Source organism: Dipodomys merriami, unplaced genomic scaffold (genome assembly GCF_024711535.1).
Source record: "Dipodomys merriami isolate MVZ:Mamm:240054 unplaced genomic scaffold, mDipMer1.0.p SCAF_24, whole genome shotgun sequence".
NCBI classification, from domain to species: Eukaryota; Metazoa; Chordata; class Mammalia; order Rodentia; family Heteromyidae; genus Dipodomys; species Dipodomys merriami.
In genome coordinates this window covers 7,555,662-7,576,577 of record NW_027203826.1, presented here as the reverse complement: position 1 = coordinate 7,576,577, position 20,916 = coordinate 7,555,662, and the positions used below count along the sequence as shown (strand labels likewise).

General features: G+C 38.1%; 2 protein-coding genes across 4 annotated transcripts in view; one reads left to right on the top strand and one right to left on the bottom strand.

Annotated features, from left to right (window-relative positions):
- Tpr (translocated promoter region, nuclear basket protein) overlaps positions 1-427 on the top strand; it is a 57,078-nt gene extending 56,651 nt beyond the window's left edge. For both annotated transcript variants that reach the window (XM_070034240.1, XM_070034239.1), the window contains exon 52: positions 229-427. In XM_070034240.1, the coding sequence (XP_069890341.1) occupies positions 229-284 (56 nt within the window). In that variant the 3' untranslated portion in view covers positions 285-427. The remainder of the gene's footprint in view (positions 1-228) is intronic.
- Positions 138-18,080, bottom strand: Prg4 (proteoglycan 4). 2 transcript variants are annotated; one of them, XM_070034241.1, is made up of 12 exons: positions 17,979-18,080; positions 15,163-15,285; positions 13,296-13,415; positions 10,110-10,256; positions 9,476-9,598; positions 6,193-8,124; positions 5,427-5,504; positions 4,536-4,672; positions 4,173-4,329; positions 3,589-3,786; positions 1,212-1,337; positions 138-580 (listed from the first exon to the last, which is right to left on the bottom strand). In XM_070034241.1, exons 1-12 carry the CDS (start codon positions 18,052-18,054, stop codon positions 483-485), a joined length of 3,315 nt encoding a protein of 1,104 aa, XP_069890342.1. In that variant the 5' UTR covers positions 18,055-18,080; the 3' UTR covers positions 138-482. The 2 variants fall into 2 exon arrangements, with proteins under 2 accessions (XP_069890342.1, XP_069890343.1); XM_070034242.1 differs by lacking the exons at positions 9,476-9,598; positions 10,110-10,256.
- Between the last annotated feature and the right edge of the window lie 2,836 nt (positions 18,081-20,916).

Sequence of the window (20,916 nt, the reverse complement as noted above, 5' to 3'; positions counted from 1 at the left end):
TGATCGAACGATATCTTGTGACTTTGTTATAGCTAGTACAAAATAAGATATCTGAAAAGTACTTGTTTGCTAATGTTCCACTTAAATTATGTTCGTAATATAAAAATATTGTTATAATGAATTCCATTGAACAAATGGAGGATCTAATAGTTTTATTCCATAATGCTTAGATTTTTTTTTATTATCAAAAATGATTCCCTTTTTTTATAATTGCTTTTTCTTCTACAGGTGTAAGCCATGCAATGGGAGGAAGAGGAGGCATAAATAGAGGAAATATTAATTAAATGATCTGTAAAATATAATTCCTGTGAATAAGTTTGTCCAATCTGTTTTAGTGTAATAATTATCAGGTTGAAAAACATTTTTGTATTTAAATTGGTTTGCTTATCTCAACATTCTTTATTAATAAAATGTTTCTCTGTGTCGATGTTTAGTGTTCTTTTCTTCATTTGAAGAATATGCCTCTTCTTTTGTTGACCCATCTAAGGACAGTTATACCAGACTTTGGAGAGGGTCTGTCCAGAACGAGTAGTAATTGCTCTTGCTGTTCTACTGGGAATATCGATGTTATAGTATTGATCTAAATGGAAGAAAAATAATTTTTTAATTAAAAAGTAAACATTTGAACTAAAAATTTTGTGTTATCATACTCAGTGTTGATCATTTTAATATCACAAATGTTTCATTCATTTGAACTTTCTGACAAAAAATGAATTGCCTTCATGAGTTGACCTTTCAACACCTTCTCTGCCTTTTTGACATGCTTAAGAAAAAGTTATTCTGAAATACAATTTTCTTGAGATTGATCCTTTCTAAAAAATACATTGTCTTTAACATTACAGAATCAGGCAAATTCAGTTATGTTTCTGGGCTTTTCAAAGAAAAATGTGTCCTGGGTAATCTAATTTTATTAGCAAAGTTAGTTTCTCAGCAGTGTCTTTCTCACCATATGGACTATGTAATCTATTAGTACCACAGGTGATGAGTGTTCAGTACCTGTACCAAAGGAATCAGATGCTTATAATCTCATGAAAATGTGAGTGGAATTGCATTATAATTGAACTCAATTATTCACTGCAGTTAAGTGATTAGATTTGAGCATCTCACCTTTAGTAACCATTTTATACTTGATGCTTTTGCTTTAATTATACTCATACTTTATTAAGTAAGATCAATTTGAAAAGGTACTAAGATTTTACTTAATAACTTACCCTTAGAAAAGGCGTAGTAATCATAGCCATCAGGTTTTCTAATGTTGGGCAGTGTTAAAGCAGTAGTGACCACATTTGGAAACCCTCTCCACATTGTATTCACTTTAACTTCATTGTGGAGGAAGCCTGCAAGTAACATTTTGAATTGAAGATATCAAATTAAAAGGCCATCTATGTGATGAAAGGAGTGACTTTAAACAAGATGTACTCATAAACTCCTTTGTGCAACTACTTTTAAGATAATTTTAAAATAATAATTAGTCAAAAGAAGTGGGAAGCAGTCTACAGTCCTAGAAATAGCTGGGGGTTTGGTGTTGCTTTTTTGGGTTTTTTGTTTTTGTTTTTTGTTGGTCATGGGGCCTGACCTCTGCGCCTGGGCACTGTCACTGAGCTCTTCAGCTCAAGGCTAGCGCTCTACCACTGGAGCCACAGTGCCACTTCCGGCTTTTTCTGCTTATGTGGAGCTGAGGAATCAAACCCAGGGTCTCATGCATGCAAGGCAAGCACTCTACCACTAAGCCACCTTCCCAGTCCTGTTTATTTGTAGTGCTGGTCCTCATGCTTGAAATCAGGAGATGGGTGCTATCTCTAAGCCTTTTTGCTCAAAGCTCACACTCAGCCACTTGAGCCACTGTTCCACTTCTGGCTTTTTTTGTTTAAATTTTATTGTAAAAATGATGTACAGAGGAGTTACCATTCCTTAGGTCAAGTAATGAGTACATTTCTTTTTGAACTGTGTTACTCCCTCCCTCATATTCTCCCAGTTTTTCTCCTCCTGACCCCTTTCCCCCAAGTTGTATAGTTCATTTCCAACATATAATCTAGTGAGTATCACTGCTGAATTGGTTCACCCTTTACCCCACCATTTCTGTGCTACCCCTTCCCCTCCCCAAATCAGATAAACTTACATACAAGAAGAAGGGTACAGAAATAGTGACAAAATGAAATAAACTCATGGGAGAACAAAATAACTGCAAATAGTACAATAAAAATAAAGTTTCCATTTCAGGGAGTTCATTTCAATAAGCATCATTTTATAGGATCGTATGCACATCACTATTGAACTCTTGATCCTCTCCTAAGAATATCCTTCATTCTCACTGTGAATGCTTAGAATACTTTTTAATTAATTATGTCCAAGTGTAATTATTTTTCTTTTACTAGCCATCGGATTTACTTGTAGTTTTTATAGGCACATTCTAATTATTACAAATAAGAGAAACCATGCTTTTGATGATGAGTTTGAGATAAGAATCTCATAGACGGGCTGGGAAAGTGGCTCAGTGGTAGAGCGCTTGTCTTGCATGCCTGAGGCCCTGGGTTCGATTCCTCAGCACCACATAAACAAACAAAAAAACCGGAAGTGGCGCTGTGGCTCAAGTGATAGAACACTAGCCTTGAGCTGAAGAGCTGAGGGACAGCATGCAGGCCCAGAGTTCAGGCCCCACGACTGGACCCAAAAACAAAGAATCTCATAGACTTTCCTGCCAAGGCTGGCTTGAAACCATGATCTGAAGATATCCTCCTGAGAAGCTAGGATTACAGGTGTGAGCCAACAGGGCCTGGTAATAGCTGCATTTTAATCTTGCTTTGTTCCCTGTATATTCTGCTCCTTAAGTGAGTTATTTATCTCAGTACCTCAGATTTTGCCCTCACGTAGCTCTGATATCTATCTTTTCTTTTTTTTCTTTTTTTTTTTGTCGGTCGTGGGGACTGAACTCTGGGCCTGGGAGCTATCCCTCAGCTTTTGGGCTCAAGGCTAGTGCTCTACCACTTGAGCCACAGCACCACTTCTGGCTTTTTCTGCTTATGTGGTGAGGAATCGAGCCCGGGGCCTCATGCATGTGAGGCAAACACTCTACCACTGAGCTACCTTCCTAGGCCTTGATATCTACCTTTTAAGAATTTTGAGCATTACAGATCTGTATGCAGTGCTTTGATAAGAAGTATTTGAGAAATAGTACTTATTATAATTAACAAATTTGAATAAACTGCTTGCTTTGTCCACAGAGGAAAAGACAGAATTGATACTTGGTTAATAAAACAAACTGATATGTAACTTATTAAAAGTATTTGGTCAGTATTTGTTTTGGTTTTGTTGTTTTGTTTTTGTTTGTTTTGAGCCTCGGTGCTGTCTCTGAGCTCTTTTTTACTCAAAGCTAGCACTCTTAACACTATGAACCACAACTCCATTTCCAGTTTTCTGGTGGCTAATTGGAGATAAGAGTATCACAGACTTTCTTATCTGGGCTGGCTTTGAACCACAATCAGCCTCCTGAGTAGCTAGGATAACAGGCTTGAGCCACCAGTGCCCAGCTTAGTGTTTAAGAAACAGTTACAACTGTTTTCATGGATAGGAATTTTAAACATGATTTACCTTTATCTTGGTAAGAAACTCTGACAGGTGAAAGGTGAATTCTGATGGTGTGTGTCTGAGCAGGTCCAATAGCCCGTTCAAAGCGACGTCTCCTAACCTGTGCTGCTCCTCCATAGACTGAATAATTTATAGTAGGTCTTCTTCCAGAGCATTTTTGGGTAGGTTCCTGTTTATAAGTGTATTGCTGCATGTTGCCCCCTGTTATATATTAGAAAATCACATAGAATATAAAAAGTGATGTTAATCCTAGAAAAACTAAAAGAACATTTACAATATGAAGGAAATAAATAATTGCTTTTGTATCTTTCATAAAGACCTACCAAGATAATAAACGTTAAATAACTAACAAATTGCATAGTTCTATATAAAATTTAAGTGATGACATCCGTTACATAAATGACCAGAAAACTACGACAAACTGACATGCCTGTCAAGACATCGACCTCTTAGGTGCCCTCCATTTTTGTTTTCTTCATTGCAAACATTTGATTCCAGCCATTAAAGATATTTTTTACAGTAAACTGAATGGTAAAATATTGACTAGAAACCAAGTCTTACAATTTTGTCAAGTACATAACACATACCTCTCTTGAAAAAATACACAGATTCAGGCCTGTTCTTGTACTTAGCTACAGAAAGAGCTGCTACTATTTTCCCAGTTAGTCCTCCAAATCCTTTCACAATTGGTTTGGGATACCCTTCATCTTTTATGTCATTAGTGAAACGCCAGTACTGAGAATCCTGATAATAAAAAGAAAAATTATGTGAACAGCTTGGGGAAAATAAGCTTGGGAACTCCAAATTTAAATGTTTGAATAAGTAGACCATTGAAGTTATTTAATGGTAGAACAGTTTGTTAAAATATGAAGACATGTCAGGATTGGAGGTTAAGATTTGTAATAAACTACAATGACTATAAGATGGTTTCTCATAATGGTTTTTGTTACCTTAAAGAAGAAAGTTTTTCCTTCACAGTTGCATCTAGTAAAAACAGTGTCAATGGGGGAGGGAATACCCCAAACTTCAGTGATTCTGCGAGGTGGGGATGGTGGCCTGAACGGATTGAGCATCCAGAAATAATGACCTAAAATTTAATAAGACATGTCAGCCTGAATACTGAATACTCAAACCTATCATCAAATCAAGGTGAAGACAACTTTTATGGTTATTATAAAGAAAAAAGTATTGATGAAGTATGGCCAAAAGGGATTATTTGAATATTTAGTAGATATTTCTTTAGTCTGAAATGTAGCAAATCTTTGAAATATTTTAGCTGCTTAGTTTTGCTTGAAAACCTTTTGGCTTTGTAGCTTATCTCTGCATTATTTTTGTAGTCACTTATCTCTCGATTTCCACATCCTTATGTTTTGGAATTAAAGGTTTATGACTTAAAGACTACTAAAATCTTGTGAACTTTTACTGTGTGTATGTTTTGTTTCTTTATGTTCTAAGAAGACTATCAGGGTCCACAGAATTGGCATGAAATAACCAATGGTTGCCTGTCACAGAGTATTAACACTTGTACACGTCACTATTGAGATGTTATTTGCAAAGAAAATTAGGGCAGGTTTACAAATCTTGATGTCATTCCACTTGTGGAATTGAAATGCACACTACACTACCTTTTAAATGGAAACAAAAAAATACAGCTTAGGGCCTATTTTGTTTGCTATATTTGTGTCTAATTTTGTTTATCTAATATTGCTCGCAGATTCTCAGCTGAGGTAGATTTACCATTCAGATTCCTTTCTACAACACGCAACTAAACTAGCACTTTCCAATGAATTTTGTTTACATAAATACCAAAACAAAGTAGTAGAAGTGTGTGCATAACTCACCTCGAAATGCAACTAATGTCCCATTGCGCAAAGTAGTCAGTCCATCTACTGGCTTACCATTACATAAATTGGTCTCATCTAAAACAATTAACAATGGATTAATACCAAAGAGAGAGAGAAAAGTATGTTCTTTCTTATTAACACTTTTAAGCTCTTGAAGGACAGTTGTGGAATTTCAGAAATGTGATACTATTCAAAAGTATCACAATAAAAATAATTGTAAATTCTAATGGGCCAGAATATCTTACTCTTCACATAATTTAAGCATTCATTCATGGGAGATATTTGAACCCATGTCTGTCTTAGCTTTTGAGTTGGTTTGGAAAAGGATATTATTAAGGATAGACTCCTAACTGAATTTTTACATTCTATATGCCATCTGTTTATTACACATTCTAGCTTTTGACTGAATTTTCTAAAGACTAAACAGATTTACTGTGATTAGTCCTCTGCTAACAGGGAAGCTGTTAAACTTCAGAAAATAACATTAGAAATCTAGATGATGTATCTCTACAGTGATACCAAACAAGGACACTTTTGCTTCAGATACAAATTAACCTAATTTTGGTTGGGTTTTTTCCCCCTCTGTTTGTTGGCTTTTTGTTTAATTTTGAAAACAGTGTCACTATATAGCCCAAACTGACCTAGAACTTGCTGTGTAGTTGGGACGAGTTAAACTCAACAATCTCAAGTAGGGATTACAGGTGTGCATCACCATGCTCAGCAATTGCCAATTTGAAAAGTAAAAATGATTAATTCTCATTACCTGAAGTCATGGAATTGATGTAAATGTCTTGATTGGGACCTCTCACTAAGTGATCAGTGCCTGGAATGACTAGAGGAGCTAGCACAGGGGGACTGGGAATCAGGTGAGGGTTTCCAGCTTCCACACCATCACTATCGGCGTCTTCGTTGTTTGGATTTACGCCAGCCATGTCTGAGTTTGGAGTTTGGCTAGGACTGGTTTGGAGCATGGTTTCTGCTACAGAGGTAGGGTTCAGTTCAGACACCGTTGAAGTCATCTTTGGGGGAGTTGGTGTCGTCTTGGGTTTCTTCACTTTAGGAGTGCTAGGCTTTTTGGGAGAAGTGGGCTTTTTGGGTGCTTTGGCTGGCTTTTTGGTAGAAGGCTTCTTGGGCGCTTTTGTTGGTTTCTGGGGTTTGGGAGTTGTCTTAGCATTAGTAGTTGTCTCTTCTGATCCTGGAGTTGTTTCTTCAGGGTTGTTCATGGTCTCTTCAGCTGCAGTAGTTACTTTGGGTTTAAGAGTAGTAACTTTAAGTGATGCATCTTGAGGAGCGGTGGGTTTTACTTGCATGGTTGTGCTTGTTGTTTTGGATTCCGTAGTTTTTTCTTCTGTGGTTGTCTCTTTAGTTGTCATCTTAGGTGTAGCAGGGGTGGTATGTATGTCTTTTTCTGTTGTCTTGTCTTTACCTACTGTTGTCATCTCAGGAGATTTCGTTGTTAATACTGCAGGCTCTTTGGGACTATTGTCAGGAGCCTTCGGTGTGGGATCTGCAGGAAATTCAGGAGTTGCTTCGGGATTTTTCTGAGTAGTAGAAGGCTCTGTGGTGGTGGTTGGGGCTGGTGTCTTAGGAGAACTTGGAGCAGGTTTCTCAGGGGTAGTGGGTACAGGTTTCCTGGGAGTAGTGGGGGTGGGGGTGGATACAGGCTTCTCCGGAGTGGTAGGTGCCAGCTTCTCAGGGGTGGTAGGGACAGGCTTGGCAGGGGTGGTGGGTGCAGGCTCCTCAGGGATGGTGGGCACAGGTTCCCTGGTGGTGGTAGATAGGGGCTCTTTGGTGGTGGTGGGAGCTGGTGTTTTGGTGGTTGTGGGTACAGTCTTCTCAGAAGTGGTGGGTGCTGGTTCCTTGGTAGTGGGTGCAGGCTCTTTAGGGGTGGTGGGTGCTGGTTCCTTGGTAGTAGTGGGTGCAGGCTCTTTAGGGGTGGTGGGTGCTGGTTCCTTGGTGGTAGTGGGTACAGGCTCCTTGGGGGTGGTGGGTGCTGGTTCCTTAGTGGTAGTGGGTGCAGGCTCCTTGGGGGTAGTTGGAGCTGGTTCTTTGGTAGTAGTGGGTACAGGCTCCTTGGGGGTAGTTGGAGCTGGTTCTTTGGTGGTAGTGGATGCAGGCTCCTTGGGGGTGGTGGGTGCTGGTTTCTTGGTGGTAGTAGGTGCAGGCTCCTTGGGGGTAGTTGGAGCTGGTTCTTTGGTGGTAGTGGGTGCAGGCTCCTTGGGGGTGGTGGGTGCTGGTTCTTTGGTGGTAGTAGGTGCAGGCTCCTTGGGGGTAGTTGGAGCTGGTTCTTTGGTGGTAGTGGGTACAGGCCCCTTGGTGGCGGGTACATCAGGGGCTTTGGTTGTCATTTCAGCTTTGGGTGTAGGCTTCGCAGGAACTTCAGATGATTTCTCTGCACTTCGTGTCTCTTTAGCTGAAGTAGTCTTCTCTTTTGCACTGGTAGAAGTCTGTTTGTTTGTGGACGTACTCTCTTTAGTTGTAACTGTTGTCTCTTTATTGTTTGTGGAAGATGCCTCTTTGGGTGCGTCAGACTTAGGTGGAAGACTGGGTTTAGGATTTACTGGTTTCACTGGGGTAGTAGTAACGGCGGGAGTTGGGGTGGGCTTGGAATCGCCATTGTCCAGTCCACTTCCAGCATCATCTACCACTGGTGGTTCTGGCTTAGGGTTTTTTTTAGGACTTTTCTTGTCTTTTGCTAGGGAGAAAAAAATACATATTGTTAAATTTCTTTGATAATTCTTGCCTTTAACACTGACCCAAAGATTTCATCCTTTTCACTGAGTAGTTGTGTGTCTCTAGGCAAATTCCTAATCTTGAATATGTCCATTAATTTATCTTAAAATGGTACATACTTGAGCTGTCTTTGGGGGACTGCTTTTGAGAACGAATGAATGAGACAAGGAATAAATCAATCAAGTAAAACACTGCATAATTATAGCTAGAAGGAAGCAAGGGGCAACTTTGAAACTACCAAAGTGATCGATGATATTAATTTCTTTCCATTAATGTTCCTTACACTTCATTTTTCTCTGCCCCTTTCCCCTTATTCCTCATTGCTCTTTCTTCCTGGAAGTCTAGTCCCAATCTCAGTTACCAAAGAAGCCTCAGAGGGTCAGCCTTCATATTAAAAGATTTTTGCTACCCCTGTTCCCTTACCTAGGGGCTATTAGCTGTTCTCTTTCCTCTGCCCAGGTAAATGACACTTCTGGGGAGAATAGACGATTTGGATGTCTGGGCAGTAAAAGAACTTCACTTAAGATTTCCCATAGCAGCTACCCAGTAGATGAACTAGAAAATCTAAAGGTCACTGCTCTGAGATGAATTTGATTTGGCAAGCATGCATTGTACTTCGATTGTGAGCAAGATCTTGGAATGATTCCAAGATTAAATATGTGGCTGTTTAGCTAAAGAGGCTGCTTCAGCTTCTACAACCACCTAGGAAATAGAATTCTTCAAAACTCCAGTATTCCCTAGAGAAAAAGAATGCATTTTAGAATTTGGGGAATGATAAAGATCAGAACAGAGAAGACTTTCTTCTCAGAAGGCAATAGCCTACTTTTTGGCACGTTCTTTCCAGAGAGAAATCAGTCAGATGTAATAAGTAATTATTACAAAATAAAGATGATCTATAAAGTGTGGATAATCTAGCCTTTCCATAGATGGTTTTGAGAAGGATTGGTAGATGTAAAACACTTAAAGCACTATGTAAATTGTTAAGCTGGAAAGTGAAGATGAGAGCTGACAGAGAATGGAAGGAGGGAGGTAGGACACAGATGATTAGGCAGATAAAAGTCACAATCGAACACCACAGTCACCATTAGGTGGTTTCAATCACTGCTACAGCATCTTCCAGAGTGGTTTCTTAGCTGCTTGCCATTAATTTCCTGTAGGAGTATTCATTTGGCAATACCTAACATGATTTTTACAAAGGACCCCCCCCCAAGTATTGTGCTATCCTCAAATCATCCTACCAGTACATAGTACTTTGAAAAGGTTATTGTTAACATGGCATTGATATAGTCTTTGATCTTTATCAATGCTCAAACCTTTGGGTTTCTTCTGTAATTCTCTATTAGCAGCTGAATTTTTGGAAGACTTGACTTTCCGAATACTTGAAGAGGAAGAGGAAGAGGAGGAGGAGGACTCTTGATTTTCAGAAACAGAATGTTCTATAAATCAAATAAAAAGTTTCATCACACCAACAGCAAGTAAAGAAAAAAAACCTGCCAGTCCAAACATACAAAGAATTACTGGTAATTCATTTACAAATATCAGTGCTGTTTTTTTTTAAATCTTATTGAGAATGTGATTAACTGTTAAAAGGCCAGGCTTCTGAGATTATCACACAGACTAGTAAGGTAATTTTCTCTTAACATTTGCCAAAATTTGTCACTGAACCTACTCTAGAAAAAAAAGTGAGTTCATATTTTTTTTCGTTTTTGCACTAAAATTTTTCCCTTCTGATTACTTCAACATAGTCCATGCTGGGTTTTTGTAACAAAGACTATAAAACCTGAGGGTTTATACTTTGTTTAAACTTCAACCTAAATCAAGTGAACAAATTTATAATGAGCCTTAGATGACTCATAAATTACCCGTTCAGAATACTCAGATGTGTATTCCTCCTACAGGTTATTTCATCTAAGAAATCTCCTGTAGTTACATCTGACATCTTCCTACCTTCTGTTATTTCCTCTGATTCTACAACTTTCTTAGTCTTCTTTTTTGGTGATTTGGGTGAGCGTTTGGTGGTGGATTTGATGGTTTGAGATGCTTCTGGAGGCGGAGGTGCAGTCTTTGAAGGTGGTGGAGATGTGGGGTTATGCACTGAGGCCAAGCAAGACAGGTAGTTAACATCCAGTTTATATTCATTGCAGTGCTGAGAACATGGGTGCATCTGGTTTTGAGAACAGATCGTGGCAAGAGCCATTGCAGGAGGGCTCTTGCCCAACATGAGTAACTCCAATCAGCTAACAGGATATATTGTTATCAAATACTGATTCACAAATTTTGGTCATTTGTGACAGCAAACAAAGTCTCAGGAATCAAATGACCTAAATCCCAGTCTTAGGCTTCTAAGTGTCTACCATTACAATCTTGTGAAAATAGCTAGACTTCACTTGAAAATCCATGTCCTTATTTTCAAACTGAGAAAATTCAAATTATTATTCAAATTATTCAAGATTTCTGAAAATATTTGTCTGCCCCAAAACATGACAGTATGAGCTTCATTCAATTGGATGTCCTTGTACAATTATAAAAAGTATACATGTGGATGACAGAATACCTCATTTCTTGACAAGAGAAGTACATTTTTCCTATCATGCATTCAATTTAAATCACCGATTTACTTTGTTTTTATTCTAAAAGTTCTATATGAATATTCTGAAATGTTTACGCCTATGCCTACGTGCTTTTCCTCAAAATGTATTGCCTTTCCCAAGGAGAAACAACTTAATGGCTTAATATATATCTTCTTTTCTCTCCATCCCTCACTTCTTTTCATGTCTGGAAGAAAAGACATGGAATATTTGGGGTCAGTAGGAACTAGAAGAAAGGAGAGGATTTCTGAAAGGTATGAAAACCGAGAGCAATGAGAACTCTCTGAGTAGAAAAGACTTGCGATGAATCCTGCTGTTCCTAGCAACATCTCCACTCCCTCATGACACCAAGATGGTTCTGTCATGTACTAGTTAGTGTTTTGGGGCAAACAGTTAACCTACTAGGCTGTTTCCTCACCCACATTTGGACACACTTAGCTGCTGTGACTCCTCAATGTTATGATGCTTAGACAGGTAAACAGTGTGACAAACCTCATAAATTCTGTAACTGAAGTTACCTTAGTGCCTTCATTAATTGATTTCACTGAATTCTCCCTAAACCCCAAGTATATGCTTGCTTGCTTTCTCTCTTTCTCTTCTTTCTTTCTCTTTCTTTCTTTCTTTCTTTCTTTCTTTCTTTCTTTCTTTCTTTCTTTCTTTCTTTCTTTCTTTCTTTTTCTCTTTCTTTCTTCCTTCCTTCCTTCCTTCCTTCCTTCCTTCCTCTCTCTCTCTCTCTCTCTCTCTCTCTCTCTCTCTCTCTCTCTCTCTCTCTCTCTCTCTCTCTCTCTCTCTTTCTTTATTTCTCTTCCTTCCTTCCATTCTTTCGTGTGTGTGCGCGCACGTGCGTCCTGATCCTGGGGCTGGAATTCAGGGCCTCACACTACCCATTAGCTTTTCATTCATGGCTAGCACTCCACCACTTGAGCCACAGCCCTATTTCTGACCTTTTGGTGGTCAGAGATGAGAGTTTCTCACAAATTTTTCTTCCTGGGCTAGCTTCCAAATGAGATCCTCAGATCTCAGTGCCCTGAGTAGCTTGGATTATGGGCAAGACCTACCTATGCCCTGATCAAATATGATCTTTAAGATATTCTTTCAGTTCTCTCTTCAGTGCTCTAACCAGCTTCCCTCACCACCTATATCCTCACAAAATAAACTGTAGTTTGGTTTACTTAATTTGTCTTGGCCATAATACCAAAAAATCAAACAAAAACAAGCAAATCAGAGTAATGAGTAAACATGTATACCCCCTTCTGTCAGCCACAGGAATGCTGAGATCTAAGGGGTTTTTTATTATAAGGGTGTTGTCTCCATTATTTTTGGACCAATAAAACATCGACAGTGAAGAAGCATTCTCAACCCTGCTGAGTAACAGTTTTCTACTGTTTCCCTGTCATTTGAAAGAAGCAGGAGGTTCAGCCTCATGTAACAAAAATGATAAGATTATGCAAGCCATACTTATTTTTACCTCCATGAAACAATCTCATTTTAACCAAGTAGGATTGAAGAGTAAGCACTGGTAAGAGAAAATAATCTATTAATAAAATATATTTAATTTTTTGAGTATCTGGAAGGTTTTGTTCAGACTCTTAGAGTATTTCTTCAGGACTTACATGAGAGAAAAATTTTAAATGAAATTATCCCTTTGGGGTCTTGTCATACACTGGCTTTGCATAGACAGGACTTCAAGAGAAGGAAGAAATACTTGACAGTAATATTTTAGTAGATTTGTCTGTAAATTCACTGACTTATGCTAATTCACAAAGTCACTTATTCAAAGAAGTGGTTGGATTTGGCCTTAAATATAGATTCAAATGCTGAGCCTAAAAAGCATGTACTGCTCAAAAACAGTGAGCTTAGTGGAGTCAGTACTAGTAGGATGTGACAACAAAACATCAAGTATGCTAATTACTGTCCATTAAACCTCAAATTGAACCACCTCTCTGTTACTCAACCAGCAATCTCTTGTATTCCTGGAACCTGATTGGTCCTTTTAAAAGACACTTTTTTCTCATGCATTTTTTTGTTGTATTGTAAAGGTGGCAAACTGAGGGATTCGTTACATAGATCAGATAAAGAGTACATTTAGAAGATGCTTTTTTCTTTTATTCATCTTCATGACAAAGAAATTATAAAATAGACCAGGCACCAGTGGCTCACACCAGCAATCCTAGCTACTCAGGAGTCTGAGATCTGAGGATTCCAAGTTTGAGGCCAGCTGGGGCAAGAAAACCCATGAGTCTTTTATCTCTAAACACCAAAAGAACGGATTCAAGTGGTAGAGTGCCACCCTCAAGCAGAAAAAGCTAAGGGACAGCATCTAAGCCCTGAGTTCAAGACCCAGAACCAGCACACACACACACACACACACACACACACACACACACACACACACACACACACACACACACATTATAAAATAGCTTCTATATTAGTACAATCAGGTCTTGGGATGTATCGCATGCTGGATGGTATGAGCAGAGTTAAAATGAGCACAAAGACCAGGCTGTGCTGAGGAGCACTGGGGGAATCTTGCCATGCTTACGTTCTTCACAGAAGTTCTCGTAGTCTGCACAGCACTTGCCAAACTTCTTACACTGGGAGTCACAGTCACACTCCCTTCCGCGTGCAAAGGACTCGAAGCAGCGGCCTTTACAGGAAAGCTCTACCCAGAGCAAAACAAACAAGATGGATTATTGGTTATGAAGCCATACATCCATTTTTGGTGGCCATTTCCCACCTGACAGCTGGCTACAATTTCAAAGGTAATTTCTAAGCCTTTTATTTGAAAGTTGAAGAACATGATCCGGTTCAAAAAAAAAAAAAAAAAAAGAAAGAAAGATGGTGTCCATAATAGAGATATCCCAAGTCAAGGAACTATAATGAATTAGGGAACCATTCCTTGCCTTTAAGATACCAAAAGAAACAGAAACCCCAGTGTTGTCTGACTCATTTACACTAATGGACAATAGAAAATGGAGAAATGTCTAAATAGTGATTACCCTGCATATGAACTCTTTCCATTCTCTCCTCACACCATTGGTCATTTACAATGATTGAATTTCATATCTTAACAACAGTAACCCCCCCCAACTTGCCTAATACAAATGAGTATTGTTCAGGCAGAAAAAGTATTTATAATGCAGAGGGCCTTTATTGTGACAAAGTGGGCTCAGAGTGAAGTTGAAAATATTCAGCCTAATCCAATGGGATTAAAGAAACCAGCCTTGCTGGGTGCCCATAGCTCATGCCTAGTACATCCTAGCTAATCAGGAGGATGAAATCTGAGGCCTGTGGTTCAAAACCAGCCCAGGCAGGGAATTTTGTGAGATTCTTATCTCCAATTAACTACCAAAAAGCCGGAAGTGGAGTTGTGGCTTAAGAAGTAGAGTGCCAGCCTTGAGTGAGAAGACTAAGGTGGGCTGGGAAGGTGGCTCAGTGGTAGAAAGCTTGCCTTGCATGCCTGAGGCCCTGGGTTCGATTCCTCAGCACCCCATAAGCAAAAAGAAAAAAGCCGGAAGTGGCGCTGTGGCTCAAGTGGTAGAGTGCTAGCCTTGAGCTGAAGAGCTGAGGGACAGCGCCCAGGCCCAGAGTTCAAGCCCCACGACCGGACCCAAAAAAAAAAAAAAAAAAAAAAAAGACTAAGGTACAGCACCCACACACTGAGTACTGGCACACAAGTAATTTTCTTTTAAAGACAGGCCTGCTCATTGCTAAATAAGCTTTGTTTGAAGAGACAGTGACTTACCCAGGTTTACTTACAATAATTACTTTACTCAACACATACTTTACACCATACTATATTAGATATCTTTAAATGCAAATTCTAGAGCAGATATAACTTATACATTTTTAATTATAATTTTCAAAGATGAGTGTGAAATTTGTCTTTGTCAATATAGCAAAATGGTCCAAAATATATTCAAGTGAAATACTTACTTAAAATTCAGCCTTTTGGGGGTACTAATTGAAATTCATCATAAAAACAAGTACTCATCTTTAAAGTATCTTTTAAGTACTAGAGCAAACAGGAGAGTTCTAGGCCATGATTTTTTCTTCTTTTTTTGAGACCTCATCACTACACAATTACATATCTAATTGTTAGCAAAGGATTATGGATTATTTTTACTGAATGACTTCTCAGATACAGTATTCATTCCCCAATTTAAACAATTTAGACAGGACATTTTCCTTGGAGGTAGGCAAGAGCTGGCTCCCGCAGTTATCACAAGCTTTGATACCATCCTTAGATACAGTGCACTGCAACATTTACACCAGTGAAGAGAAAGGTATTAAGCAAAGGAGGTGAAACAGGGGGAGAACAGTACTGCATGAAGGCAGGGGAGGGAGAGCCCGGGGAAGCTCACAGAACATTGACGCTGACAGAGTTGACACCAGCTTTCAGGACTTACCTACGGTGCAGACTTTCTTGAAATCAGGGCAGCACTCCATGTAGTGTTGACAGTTATAATCACAGTTGCAGGTGGCATCTCTAGAATACCCTTCCCCACATCTCCCTGCACAGCTTGATAAATCTAAAATCACACAATACTACTGTAAACAGGGCCAAACCACTGATAAAAGGGAAATCTCGAATAAGGGGAGACGAAGCCAATTGACAGGGAAGAGGGGAATTTTGCTGATTGGAAAATGTTGTGAATGACAGTTGCCCTAGCAGATAATTGGCCAAATACATATCTGACTTTATTTTTCACTAGATTGAGAAGATGAACACACCTTTAACATCAGTGTTTTTCCTTTTTCTGTTTTTTTTTTTTTTTTTTTTTTTTTACCATGAATAACTCCTCCCCAGAGGGAAGGGGGCAGCTGCTGCTGCTATGATGATCACCAGATTACCAGGTGCCATTTATTGAGCATCTCCGTGCCAGGCACTGACTCAGACAATGTCTCTATTACTTGTGATGATATTTCCAGGAAAGTATTAGTAACATTTTTTTTAGATATTAAAAAATAACCCAAGCAAATGTTTAATAGTTTGCTCAGTGTTACACAGCTAGTTACGGGTTCCATTGTATGTGATATACAGATCAATTTACTACTTATTAATTACTTCTACTGATCCAGTTACACTTGACACAAGTGTCCTGATTTGGATAATAAATTATAGGACCATTCTAAGTAAGCAGCCCATCCAGAATTGGAACTCTTATCTACCTCATTATAAAACCTGAGGGTTTTTTTTTCTATCCAGTTTCATTGCCTTTTATTCTCAATGATGAGTTTAAAGGAAGCTGCTTATGCCAGCTCAGTCTTTACTGTGTGCTCTCCTGCTTGATAGCACTCTCAAGAACCCTTCAAAAACACATCTGGGCATGGAGGTCATGAACTTGAAGGGTTCTAGGCAGATGAGCAATGGTGAAGGCATAATTATCTTCAAATATTTCTAGGCCTCCTCTGGAAAACAATCTGAAAAGCCTCCCTGAGAGATAACCACAGGAATGTAACCTTGGAATCCATCTCTGGAATAGAAATTGGCAGGTGCAATGTCCTAAATCCATAAACGGATGTTGAAATACACTGAAAAAAATCTCAAAAGAAGAGAATCCAGGAAAGTTAAAGTCTTAATATGAAAAATAAAACATTAACGAGCAGGATAACTTTCAGAAAAACTTGCATGCATACATACATATGTGCACAATACATACAAAAATGCATATATAGTGTATGTATATAGATACATATATTATATATAAAGAAAAGGAACATGAATAGGTTGAGAAGGCAAGAGAAGCAGACAAAACAACATCAAAAGTTTATCCTTTTATATTTGTCAGATTTCTGAAATGCACTGACTTCCAAAACTGAAAAAAATGTCTTTTTTCATAGATAATTTGCTTTGTTCTTATTGCTTTGTTCTTATTGCTAGCAGTGCAAAACTTTCAGAGAATAAGCAATTGTACCAGAGAGGAGAATATGGTTTAGGGGACATCCTCTGTGTTGTGCGTTACAAAATACCCTAGGGGAGCGAGGAAAGGACTAGAGATACAAGAATAACCCTCAGTGCTAATTAAATAGTTAGATTTGCTTCCTGTGTTTTCCTGTCCTTTTTTATCTGAGTAATCCGCCACTGTGCCTCTGTTGGTGGTCATCTCTCATCTTCCACTTTCATTAAAACTTCAGGGACTTTTTTTTTTTAATCCTAAATGTCTACTTGAGTGATATAACCTCTGTAATAATCAATGAGGCTTGATTTTCGTTCATTCACTTTTTGAATAACAAAAGATAATTTCAATCTAAATCTCATGAGACACTTTTTCAATTTTACAGTGTATTTCTTCTTTGCAAGTTTTTTTTTGTGCTGGTCCTAGAGGCTTGAACTCAGGGCCTGAGCACTGTCCTTGAGGGTTTTTGTTTGTTTGTTTGTTTTCTCTCAAGACTAGCATGCTACCGCTTTATCCACAGCTCCATGTTAGGCTTTTTTGGTGGTTAATTGGAAATAAGTGTCTCACAGACTTTCCTGCCTGGCTGGCTTCCAACTGTGATCCTCAGATCTCAGGCTCCTGAGTAGCTAGGATTACAGGTGTGAGCCCCTGCTGCCCAGATTCTTTTGTATTTTTAATGTTACACATAATATATATTGTCCAAAAATGAAAATCAAGAATTATTTAACTAGAACTACTCTAGGGAACATTGTGAATAGCACAATATCATAATAGAAAATGATTTTATATCTGTGCAAGCCTCTATCCAGAAGAATAGCTCTTATAAAAGAATGCTTCAAATAAATAAAATTCTTTTTGAAACCTTATAAATGCTCATTATAAGATTTCTATGTCTACCTGTTGTCAAAATAAGTTGTTTCTCAATAATTTATTTAGAAGAAAGCTTAGTGATATTTATTTGGAAACATATATACCAAAATATGCTATTTAAATATAACTTTCCAGTTACTCTGATGATATTACATAGCCCTAGCACACTTATATCATGGGAATAGCTGAATTTTTTTTAACTTTTGGGAAAAACCATAGAACAGTACCAAAATTGTTGTACACAAAAGCTCAAAACTTCTGGAAAGATTTCATAATACAGGAAGAAAAGGTGAAAATTCATCATCATTTATAAGTATGTTACATATATTTTAATTTCCACAGTGAACAGTATTAAACTCAAACACATAGAAAATTTTTAGAAGCCTATTTCCTGTTACAAAAATCCAAACTGGCCAATCACTGTGCAATGAAAGTGGTTTGGGTGGCTCAGGTACCTTGAGATGAAACTTGTTCAATCAAGGAAGCAGAAAGCATCAGCAGGAAGCAAATGGGAAGTAGTTTCCACGCCATGGTTGTCTTGAGGTACTGCACCCTTGCTGGAAATCAAACGAAAGTATCAGAAAACTGCTTCTTTCTCTCACCAGAGTGATGTGTGTGTGCTATTCACACTGTTCCAGTGACTTTCAATGTAATGTTGAAACCATTTCATTCCGGACACAAAACTAAAAAGTAATAAGCTCGAATTCCAGAGAACATATTTGACCATTATATTTAATCTTATGCAGAGCAATCATCAAATCACCTTATTCATATTATTAACCAATTTAAGACTTTAGAAGACTCTCCAAAATGGCAAACAGATTTATCTTAAAACTCTATTCAAAGTATAACTAGTACTTACACTGCAAGGTTTAAATCCTGCCTCAGGGGAAAAAATAACCAGCCGCAATAAAATTTAAGAAGCATAGCAAAATTATTGTTCCAACTTTCCTTTAACTCTCAATATAAGTTTACTGTAGGCTTTTAACAGGTGTATTGCATAAATCTTATTCTCTCAAACATTTTTTCCAATTACTTTCCTTATAAATCTTTTATAAACACAAGGAATACAAATTCATTTAATTCTACGTAGCTCATTGACTAGGACACTTACCCACAAATGGACAGATGAATTTCTCCAATGTCCTGGAGGTCTTATATACCAGTGCAATTAGGTTGGGATGAACCAATTAGTCTAAAGGTTAGACAAAATCAACAGTGACAACCTATGAAATCAAGCTTTCCTCATTTATTGGAACAGGGCCCAGACAACTAGACTTGGGCAACATCTGGAAAACACTTCCATTAAGAAAAGTGACTACTACAAAATAAATTTAGATTTATTGGCCAAAACACATTTCTAATTTCTAAGGGAAGTAGACAAATTGTTCTGAGATGGTAAATCACCCTGGCAAGCTTCAACTAATGTATCAAAGTAACCACTTTAAAATAATTAAATAATGATATCCTTCCTTTCCAAATAAATCTAGCAACGGTAGTTTTTAAACTTATCTAAAAGCCTCATTTGGAAAAAAATGTGTTGAAAGCCCATTATAGTGCCATGTGCCTTTAGTCCCAGCTATTCAGGAGGCTGAGAGAGAAGGATCAAGCCTAGCTTGTACACAGAAGTTCCAGCCCAATCCTGACAACAAGACTGCATTGATACTTTCCTTAGTCTCTGTATATAAAATCAGTATTGTTCGGAAAAGATCTCTCACATTGTTAGTTTAGCTTCATTGCCACAGAGGAAATGTGTATTATCAACTTCACATATTTTCTTTTTTTTCTTTGTTTCTTTTTTTAAATTTTTATTTATTTTTTATTGTGAAAATAGTGTACAGAAGGGTTACAATTACATGGGCAAGATAATGAGTACATTTCTTATCAAGCATTGTAGCCTCCTCCTTTGTTTCCCCTTCCCATCCCTTCCCAGATCCCCCCCCGCCCCCCACCTAATCCTCCCCCCCCTACCAAATTTCACATATTTTCTTTGTGTGTGTGTGTGTGTGTGTGTGTGTGTGTGTGTGTGTGTGTGTGTGTGTGTTTTGTGGCTACCACACACAAAACAGTCTCCTGGAATACTTCATATATTTTCATCTACATTTAACACATAAAATGGCAAAGTCTTTCAACTGAAAACTTCGTTGCCCATCCAGAGACTGATAAGGATTAGGAGCCAAAAACAAAACTTGGACCCATGACTTTGCACTTCAAGTTCCATCGTGTTTCTATTGTATTCAGCTACTTTTTGATTAAAACCATTACTTCAGTACATAATCACTGCATTAGGGCATACTCTTTCATAGTTACCTAGACACCAAGCCTTTTGAAAGACAGAAATTATAATATAAACATCTCTTGATTCTTATAATGCTTATTTCTAGACTAAATGTATATAGAAACAATTTAGATGCTATTATATGAGTAGATTTTATTTTTGGAATGTGGAAGTGTTTATATCTATCTATTTATCATCTATCTAGCTAGTCTATTATCTACTTGAAGAACTGACTTTTAAACTCAGATGAAACACATTCGAGGCAGGTGCTGTCCCATTTACACCATGTCATAGTCTTTTTGGCTTTCATCATTGTTTTGAATAGTGTCTCCCATTATGCTGAGACCAGCCTGGACTGTGATCCTCCTATTTATACTTTCCATACATCCAGGATGACAGATATGCTGATTGGTTGAGATGAAATCACATGAATTTTTGCCCAGGCTGGGCTGAGCTACTGTCCTCAGCCTTTGTAGTCATTGGGATCATAGGCATGAGCCATTAACTCTAAAATATATATTTTATAATTGGAACTAGACACTCCATTCGGATAGTATTGGGCCCATTAACCTTTCTTGCTGATTGCATAGTAATTGTCCCACTAGGATATAAGTTCTCCCTTTGAGATTTTCTTATTGAAAGTATTTTGTTAATATTCATTTAAATGTTACTCATTTGGGACAAAATATCTCAGAGTTTATTTTTAATGTGGAGGAGATGGGTAAAGGATAGTAAAGAGAGATAGAGGGAATTTACATAGTACTACGTCCTATTCTCATCTTCTAGTTTTCATATGGTTCACCTTCATAAACATCAGTTCTGTACTTGTCAGCAATGCACTGTGCCCTCCACAAGACTATTCAAGGGCATTTATGGGCATTTTCTCTGAATTAAGATTATCCTAGACTGCTGTAATTTTTATTTGATATGTTCCTTCTTCAAGCCTGCTGTTAGCAGCTAGTTTAGTGTCCGTGCCTAGTTGTTTTCCTCCACCTTTCCACATCTTGAGTTTCTTTCCAGAACTAGCATAAGAAGACCGAAGCATTCAAAGCAACTGCACATATGAAGATTTGTAATGGCCTGCCTGGCTTGTATACAGATATGTTGTACTCTAG

Bases quoted from the DNA above. Each gene is read 5' to 3' on its own strand.
- Prg4 (XM_070034241.1), bottom strand. From the start codon at position 18,054: ATGGCGTGGAAACTACTTCCCATTTGCTTCCTGCTGATGCTTTCTGCT. The intron at 15,286-17,978 runs GTACCTGAGCCA...GTGTGATTTTAG, and splicing joins TGAACAAGTTTCATCTCAAG to ATTTATCAAGCTGTGCAGGG. The intron at 8,125-9,475 runs GTTTGAGCATTG...TTTTCTCCCTAG, and splicing joins ATTACAGAAGAAACCCAAAG to CAAAAGACAAGAAAAGTCCT.